At 40.7% G+C, this 14,111-nt stretch overlaps 1 protein-coding gene across 1 annotated transcript; it reads left to right on the top strand.

Annotated features, from left to right (window-relative positions):
- LOC146390172 (uncharacterized) lies at positions 1–9,327 on the top strand. The gene is made up of 12 exons (XM_084923223.1): positions 1–79; positions 577–622; positions 833–915; positions 1,531–1,587; positions 2,380–2,427; positions 2,719–2,832; positions 2,980–3,096; positions 3,363–3,476; positions 3,602–3,718; positions 4,108–4,221; positions 4,352–4,453; positions 9,063–9,327. The coding sequence occupies exons 2-11, from the start codon at positions 583–585 to the stop codon at positions 4,394–4,396; spliced, it is 849 nt and encodes a 282-aa protein (XP_084779349.1). The 5' UTR covers positions 1–79; positions 577–582; the 3' UTR covers positions 4,397–4,453; positions 9,063–9,327.
- The last annotated feature ends 4,784 nt before the right edge of the window (positions 9,328–14,111 follow it).

The following is a 14,111-nucleotide window of genomic DNA, read 5'->3' as shown; positions in this document are numbered from 1 at the left end:
CTTTAACCAGTGCTGAAGGAGTCATGCTGCACAGCCTCACTCACTGCAAGGAAGCAGATGCATTGGTGTAATTTATGAGGTAAATACTTTATGTTTGGTTGTTTGTATAATTTACTGTATAATAGAAACATAATGTGTGTCTCTGTGGTTCTAACTGACAGCTTTAAACTGTTAAACTTTTAGCCTCAAAAATGTAAAACTTTAGTTCTCATTTGCAAATTTTGTGGTGATTTAAGGTGTATTTGTTTATTTGTGAGGCAATTTACAACAAGCTACATTGTAATAGTTATTATCCCTCTATGCTGTACATTACACAGTGTGTGTGCAATGAAGGCCATCTACAGAGAAGAAACAGTAAAAGCATAATTATGCCAAATAATTACGACCTAATTAACATGAACTCTTACCCTTTTTTTTTGTCAAAATAGATAAAATCATTTATTCTCATTATAGTTAAGTGTTGATAGATCATCAAGTTGAGATAGGATGCTGTTTTTAAACATCTACATTTTTTGAGCACAACATGAATGCAGAGGTATATCTCTTTAATGTGACGATTTCCTTCTTGTTCTACAGAACAAAATGAGCCTGAAAAGCTGGTTTGGATTCTCAGTCAGCCCAGGTAACCTGACACAAGTATTTTCAAATGTAAAGCTCAGTACTTGTTTATATGTGTATAAAAATACTTCAGAAAACTCTGCTTTTCTTCACTTACTAATTTTTACTGGCAGTTAGAAGATTATGAAGAAACCTTTTTGTGTTTGACATTGGAGATTATTATTATTATCACAGTTATTTTATTTTCAGTATTTTCTTTAATTTTTCACTTCAGAGAATTTGACTTCTTCTCCGGTCATCTGCATCGGTGTTGTCGGTGCTGTTGTCTCGGGGGCCGTTCTTCTTGTCAAATACAAGGTAAACAAAAGAAAAACAGTAAATCACAAATTCCTTTTTCACTTTTCCACAAACTAAACACTAATTGACGATTACCAACTTAGGTGTTGTTTTTTGAGAGAGCAAAGATGAAAAAAAGACAGCTGACAGAAATTCAACTGAGGCTTTGAGCTGAAGAAAAACAGAAAATGAAACCAAACATATAAGTAAACAATGGACATTTCTTCTGTCTACGTCAGATGACGAAAGAAACAAAGAGAATTGCGTGTTAGAAGGAAGTCTAACCTGAACAACAAGGTTCAGTCAGAGATGAATCAGAAGCACAAAGACAAGAGAGCAACTCAATACAATAAAATTACCAACCATCACATTGAGACTGTTGTAAAGCAAACACAAGTTTTTAGAGGTGTTGCTTTGTTGACTTTTGACAGCTTGTTTCACTCTCTCTTTAGTGCCACTGGTGCCACATTTGTGTGTACAAATCTAAACAAAAGTAAAGGTGCACTGATGAAAACATTTTTAAATAGCATGTACACTAAAAGCAAACCATTAAAAAAGCATAAAAAATCCACTTGCATAAACTGAAACAACTTCCTCGACATGTATGTACTGAGCTCCTGATCTTTTTAAACACAGAAGACACAAGATGAACTCAAGAGGAAGGATGAGGAGATTGAGGTGCTCAAAAATGAGGTAATTCTATATAACAAATTAAAGCATTGTTCTAATCTGGAGGGAGTGCCCAGGGCAGATCCAGGACACAGTGGAAAGACTACATGTCTCTACCAGCTTGGGAGCTGCTTGATGTTCCCCAGAGCTGAAGCAGGGAGCTGGGAAGACGGAGTTCTTGGCTTTCTTGCTTACACTGTTGCCCCCATTCTACAAGCCTGGATGAGCAGATGAAGATGGATGGATGTGATAATATGTCACTGCTCTCTTCATTTTTGACCTGAGACAGATTGGCAACTCTTCCCCCATTTATATGTAGCTATTAAGCTAAGCTCTGGGATAACCAGTATGACTAATGTAATATTGATCCTCTCCACTTTTGTTAGCTGGAGAGACTTCAGTGGCTGAGAAATGACACACTTAAGGGGTAGGGGTCACAATGGAAGTTCACCAAGCTTACCTCTGCTATCATAAGGATGGAGAAAGTAAATCTCAAATACATACACAAACCTTCTTGTACAATGTCAGCACTGTTTCATTAAGTTTGTGTCAGATCACAACAGAAGTCATCTCAAGGGACTTATATGATGGGGAGGCAAAACCACTTATGGAATGAAGCCTTTGTTAAAAGCAGAGTGAGGATATGCAGCAATGTTTACTGTCTCTTCAGTTGGAAGGCAAAGTAAACAAATCTCTACATGAATTAATAAACATTTTATACATTTCTAGAACCAAATCATGTAATCTGAAGGTGCATTGTAGGGAAAGGTCAAGATCTTTAGGTGACCCTGGTGTTCTAAGAATGTATCGTTGCAGAAAGACCTGCAGACCCTGAAGACAGAGCTTGAAGACAGCAAATCAGAGGTTATTGTCTTTTATTTCCTTTACCTCTGTATATTCAGTTTGATATCAAGTTATATCTCAATGCACTGCATATTTTTATATGACCCCATCAACCTCCTTCTAAAGGAGGACTAGAATGAACAACATTTAGCTATTCTCTAGTGCTAAGATTGTTGCCAGTTGCTATAGCATCAACATGAACGCTTGTTCACCAACCACCTGGCTTTCAGAGAGCTTTCTTCACTTCAGTTAACAGTCAACTCAACTGTAAAGTGATTTCTCATTTTGAAATAATGTTTCCCTTTGCCCAAGTTAAAACACAAAGCAGATGAAGTCATGAAGCTCCGTGCTGAGAAAAATAGGAGCACAGAAAATGAAAAGGAACTGCAAACCATGAAGCTGAAGATTGAGGACAAGAATAAAGAGGTACATGATTTTGAGGTTACTTAGAATCATTCAAAGTGAGTACTCTTACTCACAGGACACACACAGCAGATAGTGGTTAAAACATTTATTTCAAAACATTAAACAACCTGAAACCACCACAGCATAAATCTTTTTCTCCTTACTCAGCTGAATGAGGAAGTATCAAAACTACAACGTCTACTTAATAAAGAGGAGCAGAAGAGGAGGGATATTGAGATGGACGTGCAATCCCTGAAAACAAAGGTGGAGACCAACGATAAAGAGGTAACTTCATTTTCATTTTTCTTTTTATTATTACATTAACCTATTACCTTATATCTTTTATTTTATACATTCAGGTTTGAATTTTACTTCAAATACCAACATTTTTGAAGATGTTATATTTTAGCTGCAGTTTCTCTCTGGAAATGTCTTTTTTTAAAGATAATTACTGATGTTTAAAATAATTACATAAACTAAAATAATCAGGTTAAATATTTAATATTTGATTTGTTTAGTTAAATGTGTTCATTGTTTCTCTTTCCCCTGAGTTAAAAGAAAAAGAGGCTGAACTCTTGGAGCTCCGTGCTGAGAAAAATAGAAGAGAACAAGATGAGAAGGAGCTGCAGACCATAAATAGGAAGCTTGAAGCCGAGATGAAAGAGGTTCATATTTTGTTCCTTAGACTTAATGTCTAATATTCTAATGCACAATAAAAAGTTGACATGCATTTTCTTCTGTAATTATGTTGTATGCAAATGTATCTCTACCATTTTCCCTCTCCTCCCAGCTTAATGTTGAACTAGCTGAAGTTCGAAATCAGCTCAGGGAACAGCAGCAGAAGAAGAAGGATGCTGAGATAACTGTAGAGACACTGAAGAAAGGGCTGGAAACCAACAGTAAAAAGGTTATTTACTTCAGTTTTTTCAGTTTTAAGTATTATTTCATTAGCCCATTACACCATATATTCTGTTATATTGATTCTGTGTTAACTCATGCTTTATTAATCTGTTATAATTTCTCTCTGGAACCAATGATCTCTGTTCGCCACATATTTTGTTTTTAAAATTAATGTTGATATTTTTAATGTTGACATTGTCCTTTATTGTTATTATTTTTTTGATGGCCACTGCAATTTTGTCTAAAATCTGAACGCAATAACAGCTTTATTCCATCATTTTGGTTGGTAAATATTTTCCTTATCATAGTTGAACTGAACAAATAGATAACCTACGCAGTACCTAACAGAAGCTTTTCTCTTTTATTAAGAATGACTCTGTTTTCCTTTTCTCCAAGGTCAACGATCTAGAGGCTGAACTCTTGGATGTCCGTGCTGAAAAAAATAGAAGAGAACAAGATGAGAAGGAGCTGCAGACCATAAATATGAAGCTCAAAGCTGAGAAGAAAGAGGTTCATATTTTGTTCCTTAGACTTATTGTCTAATATTTCTATAAATAAATAAAAAGTTGACATGTGTTTTTTCTCATCACAGTATGTAATCATGTTGTATGCAAATGTACCATTTTACCTTCCCTCCCAGTTAAATGAAGAAGTAGCTAAATTAAAGCAGATGCTTCGGAAATAGAAGCAGATGTCCTGATGTCCTTCCTGAATGAAGGAGCTTGAGACCAAAGACATAAAGGTTTGTATCTTTCATTTAGATGCATTCACCAAGGTCTTCATTACTGATTTTTCACTGAAAGACAAATGTATTCAAATAACAAAAATTTCAAATTAGGAGTTCATCAAACTATCTTTAATGTGATTTTAGTAATTCTCTGTTTAAGGAAATATATTGGTTTTATATTTGTACATTTTTTTTCATTTTGTTTCTCCCTTTTTCAGCCTCTCAGTCATTTGTACACATAGTAGGTCCCACCCCACTTACGTATGTTCAATTAATTATTATTAACTGCTTTTATATTTTTACATCATTTTTTTATATTATACTATTTAGACATAGACAGTAGGGTTGTGGGTCAGAATGGCCTTTTAATCATGCCAGCTTGCATACTATAAAAAGTGGCTGCGTGTAGCAGGAGATCTTGCTAATTTTGGCAAAATGCATTTGACACACTGCTTTATTTCCTTCAAATTTTTTTGTTTGTTCTATTTTGTTTTAGTTATTTGTCTGTCATAGTAAATACCATTATCATACACGTATTGAGAGTGATCTAAAAGTTATATAGTTATACTCAGAGTTTATTCATTTATTTTGAATTGATAGTGTCATGAAACCATCCTAGAATTGACCATGAGAAGGATAAAATTACCTGTGTTTATCTCTGTATTGTTTTATTGTACAGCCCAGTATTACACTGCACCTTTTCATCTTTGAATCTTACAGTCAAGTTAAATGTTATACATCTTGTAATCATATGCATCATAACATGGATTTATCACAAATTATGTTCTGGGTGTGAAAAGTGAAGCCAATTAAGCAAAGTTTGTTCAACTTATATTAATTTTTTTTTTTTTTTTTTGTGTCCCGTTTGGATCTTTAGCCATCAGAATTGTTGTCTTAAGGCCAAGAAAGATGCCAAGCGGATTTATTTTACCAAGTGGATCATCATGGCCTTGCCATATTGGTCCATTTGATTGACCTTTATTATAATTATGAATTTATTTTATTTTCGGTTGCTACAAACGGGACAGACATGACTGGGGGATAGGACAGGGAGAAAGAATGAAAGAAAGAGAGGGAGAGAAAGAAAACCAAAGGGGAGAAGAGACAGTGAGAAGGGGGGGAAGAAAGGAAAAAACAAACAAACAAACAAACAAAACACCTGGATCACCTGTATGGAGAAAAAAAACAGAAGAGAAAGCAAACAACAAAGAGCAACATAATAAAAACAGCACCATCACAATAAACTAGCTAGCAGTAGATAACAGTAGATACTAAATAATAAACGATATTGTGCAGCACGCAAGATAGACAGCGCACAATGTGCTTTGAGGCAGCAGCCAAGAAAGGTGTAGTCCGCGTCTGTGAACACCCGTGTGTACACCCGTGTGTACACCTGTGTGGATCAGCATGCTTGTATTCCAAAGGTTTCTCCATGTAACGATCTGCTAGGGAGTGTGGGGAGCCATAGCCCCGTCCACCAGGGTATGAAGCAGGTATGGAGGAGATCCAGGCCCCAGATATCCAGAGGCCCCAGAGTACAAGGACCCGAGGAGGACCACCAAAGGGGGGGGAACCGTGCCACCCTCCTGGGAAGAGCTGAGTAGAGCCCCAAAGGAGAGGTCACCCCGCAGCTACGGAGCAGAGGCCAAAGGGGGTTGCAGTGGCGTGCCCGCGGGCTCTGCCGGCAGCCAGCTGTGCCAGAGAGGACCGAGCTTCAGGCCCAGAGGCCAGAGGCCTGAGGGCATCCCACCCCCCGGAAGGAGCCCAGCCGGGCCACAGGCACCCGGCCCTGCCAATCGGCCACCAGGAGTGAGCCGGTACATGCATGAGCGCCCAGCCCCAGACGACAAGGACCACCAACACACCAACGTCTGAGGGCATCAGCCACCGGCAGGGAGTGTGGTGAGGGGAGATAGGCCTCTGTACTTTAGAGGGCCTGAGATGTACCCAGAGAGGTTGAGTCTAAGACCCAACCTGACATATAGACACAGACAAACAGGCACACGCGGACACAGACGTGCATTCCCACCCCATATGCACAACCAAATACTCGGCACTCACCCAACGTGTAGACAGACACAAATAGACACTGCACAGACAGTCGCACTCCCCAAACATACTCTATATCCCAGGTCCAGGTACCCCCGCCTCCAGAGGGGCAAGCCGCACCTAGACCCAGGAGATGTAACCCTTCTCTCTGGGGTGGAGGCAAGCGGACCACCTCCTTATCTGCAGTAGCAGGGAGGCCCCGCATCCCAGACCCCAGTCTGACGGCCAGCACCTCCTCCCAGCCCCCCAGCCCTGACGGCTAACAGAACCGGGGTGAGTGAAGACCTCAAACCTCCCTACGCCCGCTCATATGTAGTGTTGCTGTGTGCTGTTCTAAAGTGCATTTAAAACTCAGGAGAGCATGGTACTAGCTTCCTCTCAGAGAGCAGCACGGCTCCTCCCGAAAACCCTCAGTGTCTAAATGCATTTAAAATTGAGGGTAGGGCACCAGCGCCAGAGGTGGGTTGGAGTACAACGACCATCCTCTGGATGCTGTAAAACGTGCCCACCCCCAAGGCCCTATATGTATGTGTTATGTGAGAGTGTGAGTAATGTGGATGTCTAGGTTGCAGAATAAAATTGAGGCACAGGCGGCCAGAAGGGGACAGAGGGGGAGTGCCTCCCCTGCACCCTGGTGACATACCTGCACCCCAAGCCCTGCGTGTGTGGGTGGGTGTGGTAGAGCGCGAATAGGGAGGCAGCTGAGGATGGGGAGGGAAGAAAGGGAGGGGCAAGCGGCCCCTCCCTGGGGCCAGCTCCCCCGCTGACCCCAGTAGGCACCCCCACGCTCTGGAACCCACCAGGGCAAGGGGGCCCAGGCCCATCCGGACCGGGGCCCGCAGCAGCAGCACCGCCCAGCCCCACAGAGTCCGGGGTAGCCCACCCGACTCCACCCCAGAGAAAACTGCACCCACCCCATCATCCAATCATCTCCCAAACTACACAAGACAATAGACACCCAGGTTGAGTTCATTCTCCCCCTCTCCTATATCTCTCCCCCCACCTGCAGAGTGAGCTCCTGTAGTGAGGAGACCACCTGCAAAGATATAACAACCTCCCCACCAGTTAGAGAGCCCCCTAGTTGGGCCGATGCACCAGAGGTCCCCTGCACTGGGGCTGAGCCCCCCTGCACCCACCCGCCCACTGCTCCGGCGACACAACAGCCAGGACCCAAGCCCCCAAGGCCCGGCCAGCACCCCAGACCGGGGGGCGGAGCACCCCCAGACCCCTAAGCCTCCACGCCCGTCCCGGACCCTCCCAGGGGCAGCCAGGCTACCAGGCCAGTAACCAACGTCCGCCAGCACAGACCCTCCCCCATCTCCGCTGTACGCAGCCACAAGGAAAACACCATCCAAGAGCCCCAGAGCTTCTAACCAGGTCATGGCCACATCCCCCAGGTTAGGCCCTCCAGGGAAACGTCCCTAGGGACTCCCCAGACGCCCTAAGGCCGTCCCTACCCCCATATCAACCACAATAGCGAAGGCAGGACCAAACCATGACCCCCCACCCCCACTAGGTGATGAAGCCGATCAAAGGAGCCCAAAGGGATTGATCAAATGTGATGGCAGAGGTTGTATCAAGACTAATGTGATCTATTAGATGGTTTTTATATTGGTTAGAATTAAGATTATTTTTATTTTTCCAGTTAATGAGGACCATTTTCTTGGCAATGCATAGGGCCGTAAAAACAACGTGGGCTGTGTTTATTTCTGCAGTGACCTCATCCAAGTTGCCCAGCAAGCATACTAAAGGGGAGGCTGGAATGTTACATTTCAGACACTTTGATAAGTCTTCACATATCTCACGCCAAAATTTCTGAACTGGTGGACAGAACCAAAGAGCGTGGATGTAATTGTCCGGTGTATTTGCTGTGCAGTGTGAGCAGTTGTTGGAAGGTGTAGAGCCAATCTTGAACATCCTATGACCAGTATAGTGCACTCTGTGTAATATTTTGTATTGTATTAATTGCAAACTGGGATTTCTGATCCATTGAAAGGTTTTTAAGCATATCTGAGACCAAAGGTTTGGGTCTAAGTTGATTGATAAATCTGCTTCCCATTTTGCAATAGGAAGGGATATTGATTCATCTATTTTAGAAAGTGTTCTGTATATTTTAGACAATAATTTGGGGGGTTTTAGACTAAAAAATTGTACCACACTTGGTGGTGTTTGTAATTCAGCTTCACTGGGATTAAATTTCTTTTTTACTATGGATTTAATTTGTTGATATTCCAAAAATCGTTTCTTGTTGATCCCATATTGTATAACTAGTCTGTCAAACAAAATAAAGTCTGTTCCTTCCAACATATGTTCCAAGTATTTAATTCCTTTGCAACTCCAATCTGAAAAGTTTATCATATTATTGTTTTGTAATATGTCCGGGTTGTTCCAGATAGGTGTACGTTTGCATGGGATTAATGAAGACTTATATATTATAAGACTTATATAACTTATATTAATTATAATGACCAGCAGGGGGAGACTACTGTGCAAATAAATGTACTCAGCTGTAACTTATGTAGTCATTCATTACAGATTAACCTCTCTTCTTATATTCCCTTCTCTCTCTTCCAAGTTTGAAGATAAAATAACGGAAGTCCAGCAGCAGGTAAAAGATGAACAGAGGAGGGAGGAAGCTGAGTAAGAAGTGGAGCTCTTCAAAGGGGGGTTGGAAATGGTAGTCCTGAGTCTGTATGAGTCGAGTAAATAATTACAATGTCATAGGCTGTGGATATGGTTCATGTAGTCTGGGTCTAAAGCGCTCAGATTGTTTCCTCTTCGTTCCTAAACCTCTGTTTGTCTTCTTTTCTCTGTATTTGTCATATTATCACAGCACTAAAGTAGAAGAACTGATAATGTTTTTTTTTTTAGATTCACACTAAAATCTGAAAAATAAAGCAAATGATTTACAGATCATTATATTGGTAAAATGAAAGTGTAACCTGGTTTTTGTGTGTATATAATCTTTTATTCAGCCAAAGACAGCAGCAGAGAAATCTTTGACAGCATCTCACATTTTTGCAGGAAACTATGATTAAAAGAGATCTTCCTATCTTTATCTGGATTGCAGGGGGGCTGGAGCATAACCCAGAATTGATAAAAGGCAGGTTAACCTTGGACAGGTCGCCAGCCCATCACAGGGCTAACACAAAGTGACAGACATCCGTTTAGCCCTCATTCACACGTATAGGTAATTTGGAAACAGTAATTAATCTAGGTCTATTAATTGCATGATTTTTAACTGTGGGAGGAAACCAAAGCAGCCAGAGAGAACCCACTTGAAACTACACTGATTGTGAATTTGAACCCAAGACCTTCTTGCTGTGAGGCAACAGCACTAACCACCACACAATTGAGCTCTCAAGCTGGCTTAAAAAAAGTAGGAAAGCTAAGATTACAGTGATTTTACTGACATTTAAAATCTCATGTGATCTTGTGAATTTCGTGAGTCCAGGCAACTAAGCACTCTCACTAGATTGTAACATGTCATCTCAACAAGAACAAATTAAGTTGTTGAATTTCATGCAGATGCTACATGATTTAATTAGGTTTTCCATAGAAACATGAAATTATTTTGTTCAATATAAAAACAAAATAATTTCCATTTTTTTAGTGTATAAACCAATGACTGTATAAAAGATGGACGACGCGACAGCTCCCCAAAAATGAAGCCAAAACGTCTCTATTGCCCCCTGGTGTTTGGCTGCAGTATAGGTCATAAACCCCGCCTCCTCCATGTTATCGGATGGGACTGGGGTCAGACTAAAATAAATTTATTCTCCTCAGATAATTTTTTTCCAAAGATTCTTTCTTTTGTTATTAATAGTTCTCATCATGCTCATTGATGTCCAAGGGGTCTCCTCTCCCATAAATTTGATTCTAATTCCTACCGCGGTGATGTTAAATTGGGGTGAAACGTCATCATGACAGCTTTGACTGGCAGCTGCAGTCACGGAGAAACTTGCGTATCTCTGTTCGGGAATAGCAGATAGAGTGTAGGCTCTGAGAGGAGGGCCAGCGTTTACGCTACGAAAACACGACCGAGTGTTTTAACCTGACAGCCTGAGGTGTTCTTCAGTAAACTGGACTACCCGACAGAAGGACCCGAGGCCCCGCTGCACTGTTTCGGTAAGTTAAACGTGTTTGTAAGCTAATCCGTAACTACCGTCCTTAGCTCGGTCCTGAGACCTAGCTAGCTAAAATGAGCACTCGGCTGTCAGGGTTCGTTTAGCTAATCTGTGCAGGTGAATGAATTTACACCGACTAAAGAAATCAAGAGAAACGCCCCAGGCTGCTCAGTCACTAATTACTGTTACTGTACTTTTATTACAAGTATTATACTGTAAAAGCAACAGGCTGCACTCTGCTTCAGCTCCTGTGCAGAGCTGAATATTAAATATGTGCAAACAACAGGATGTTTTCAGTCTCTTTCCACATCTGTAAAGACAGTAACATTTTTTTTTAAAAGCTTGTACTTCAGTAACTCCTCATTAATCAGGAATTATGGATTAAAGTACTGTAGTGTACTGTAATACTGAAAAAAAATGTAAGAGAAGAACTTCAGATCCTGAGTGTGTGAGGACAGAAGGATCAGCTTTATTTCAATTTTGAGGGATAAAATTTACATTTGAGTTTGATGGTTCTGTTCTCCTTGTGATTACAGGAGCTGCCCTCAGATTCAGACCTCAGCACCACCCAGTGACAGCAGACAGATCACCCAACATGTTAACTGCAAAATTAACTGATGAAAACAGTACAAAGGTTAAAGTACCACATGTGCTGTAGTGAAACCTGCAGCTTTATTGATAAAGTTAAAGACAAAAAAACAAAAGGATTAATAACTCATGTAACTGTGTCACTATATATCAGCATTAACAGGACCTCAGTTTGGTGTTTCAGAAAGCTGCTGATCTCAGACCTGCACAGCTTTCGTTTTAAACACTTGATGTACTCAGCTGCATGAAGAGCATATGAGATTTTCTCTGACACAATTAAATAAAACCTGATGAAGGTCAAAGGTCGTCACTTGTATGATGAACTACAAACTTGTCATCTGGAATTCTTTCACAGTTTTTTGCAGATAGTGTGTTATTTACCATGAAGTGATTCAAAGTTATTCATACCAGAGTAACCAGAGAGGATCATATATTTTTAAATATATAACTTTCTACAGGACTGAATATAATATCTTTATGTAACAGTCCGGAGCCTCTGGGGAGTATCCGAGTATTTATAACATTACACAAAGCAAAGGTCTCCATCACAGTGTTCATGAAATGCTGGGTTTATCCATCTCCTGGGGCGGGCCTACGGAGGAGTGCTGAAGATTTCCCTGTGAGGGAGCTGCTGGTAAAGATCATGAGTCCTGCTTGATCAATGCCATGCGCTTCAGTGTTCCTGTTGTTTCGTAAATGATGCCTCTTTCAGTGGGTCAACAGAACTTCTGGCACAGGACAGCTGTGATGAAAGAAAGGGAAGAAGTTTCTCCAAACCTCTGGACCCAGAAACCCAGCTTGGTCCTGATGGTCTCCCTCACTAGTTTCTCTCCAGGGTGAATGTAGCTGTTGATATAATATGGACTCTATTATTAAATGAAAAAAACAAATTACACTACACTAGTGATGGGTAGATGAGGCCTCGTGAAGCGTTTCAGCACATTCCCCAAACTCTATCGATACCGTGTCGACACAGTGTTGCTGTTTTGCTCCATACTGACACCTGCTGGACCTTAAATATCATTGCAGGCAACTTACTTGAGACTCACAACAGACATTGATTCAATGACCTAGTCATACTTGTACACTGTAAGGTATTGTACTGTCCATGGAATCATTTTATATCTTTTATATTGCAAATATTGTAGACATCTTTAAAATATATTGTGAATGACATTAAGTGAAAATTAAAATGAAAGTATTGTGAATGTGTTATATTACCCATTTGACTCAGAGTTTATTATAAATTTCTATTCAGAAAAATAAGTTTATCCAATGTTTTAGCATTCAGTCTATTGCGTTTTTTTTTTTTTTTTTTTTTTTTTTTTTACACCATTTCCACAGCTTTGGAAAACTCACAGGCACAGATGAAGCTGGGGTACACAAAAACTGTAAAGCCAGGTGGAAAAGGTTCTGATAAGATGTCTTCCTATTCCCCCAGTACGTTAAAGGATCCTCTGATCTTGGAATGTTTCTCTCCGACACTCTCCACAATACTAAGGGGTTGGCAGTCCTTTATAATAAAATTCAGGACTGCCTGGTCCAGAAAAAGTCTTCCTAGATGCTTGATTTCAAAATAATAAAACACATATTAATAAAAAAAATGATGATAAAGCTGTTCAGTGTCTATATAAGCCAACCTGTGTTCGTTCTCGGTGTGTTTGTCTTATTTTCATGTTTGGCTCTGTAATGCCTAAACACTGAGGAGGTGCTTTTGTTTGTGTAAGAAAGCTCCGCAGAACAGATGTGACATTTAACCTGCATCAAATGAAATAAATAATTTACACTTCAAGTCACATTGCTGTTTTTCCTGTTCTGATAGATTACACTGAAACAAAGACAAACTATTATATTATGTTATTTGCAGTTAAAAGATCAAAATGATCCCACACAACAGAAACATTTCTTTTTCTTTCAGGGTCCATTTTGTTATGGAGAGATGTTTTTTTTTTTTTATCTTTGCGAGAGTAATTTTGTGGGGGGGTTTTGGTGGCGACTCATTCCGTTGTTAGATGCGGATGCGGTACCTTTTAAACACAGTTTGGCGCGTTGGCAATGAGCGAGACAGCAGCTGTATCGATCACGTGACTTTTTCTTAAAGCGACGCACGCACCGATACAGGCATCGCTGGGTGAGCTTGATACATGCGTCGGTGCGTCAGTGTTGCAGGACCCATCACTGCACTACACTACTGAAACGTTCTGCTGATGTTTTAAAACTTTCCATGTTACCAGGCTGTAGAGGGGTCTGAAGATTTAAACAGTTTTAGATCCATTACAGTCACAGTCTTATGCTAAAATCTTAAAGGACAGCATTATATTTTTGATATTAACAGTAACTCTGGGCCTCTGTAGAGTGTGCAGATGATCTCATCACTGTCTAAAAATGGATAAAAAAAAACCCTAAGAAGTGCTAAATCCTTCAATAACACAGACTATTAGAGTATTAGGTGTGTAGCATCACTAACTAGCTAGCAACAAGCCTCCAACAGAGTGCGTATGCTAGCGGCTAATCTAGTTAACGAATTAACAACAGAGTGATTTTAGAACTATAAGATGATAAGCTGTGTGTCTTTTTCATAACATTGACATGGTTGTATTTACCTGAATTAAATGAGTCGTCAGTCGCGGTAAACCAGCAAAAAACTCGAGTCGTCGGGCTACGTAAAAAGTGTAGAGGGGCGTGTTAGTGGTCACGTCCAGCGGGTGTGTGGGCGGGAGCGTTACACAGTCGCTCCACCTCAAGTCACTACTGCGCAGACTCTGGCTCCAAATTTGCAAGATGGCAGCCTCCACAAGCGGGATATTTCGGCTTCATTTTCGCACAATGGGAGGAGGCGGTGTCGCGTCGTCCATCATTTATACAGTCACTGGTATAAACACACAGGGGCGTGTCAGTGGCAGGCATTT

Source organism: Perissodus microlepis, chromosome 3, assembly GCF_051167445.1.
Source record: "Perissodus microlepis isolate ML-2025 ecotype Zambia chromosome 3, ASM5116744v1, whole genome shotgun sequence".
NCBI lineage: Eukaryota > Metazoa > Chordata > Actinopteri > Cichliformes > Cichlidae > Perissodus > Perissodus microlepis.
Note: the sequence above shows the minus strand (reverse complement) of the source record. Positions and strands in the feature narration are given on the sequence as shown.

Bases quoted from the DNA above. Each gene is read 5' to 3' on its own strand.
- LOC146390172 (XM_084923223.1), top strand. From the start codon at position 583: ATGAGCCTGAAAAGCTGGTTTGGATTCTCAGTCAGCCCAG. The intron at 2,428-2,718 runs GTTATTGTCTTT...CCTTTGCCCAAG, and splicing joins TTGAAGACAGCAAATCAGAG to TTAAAACACAAAGCAGATGA. The intron at 3,097-3,362 runs GTAACTTCATTT...CTTTCCCCTGAG, and splicing joins TGGAGACCAACGATAAAGAG to TTAAAAGAAAAAGAGGCTGA.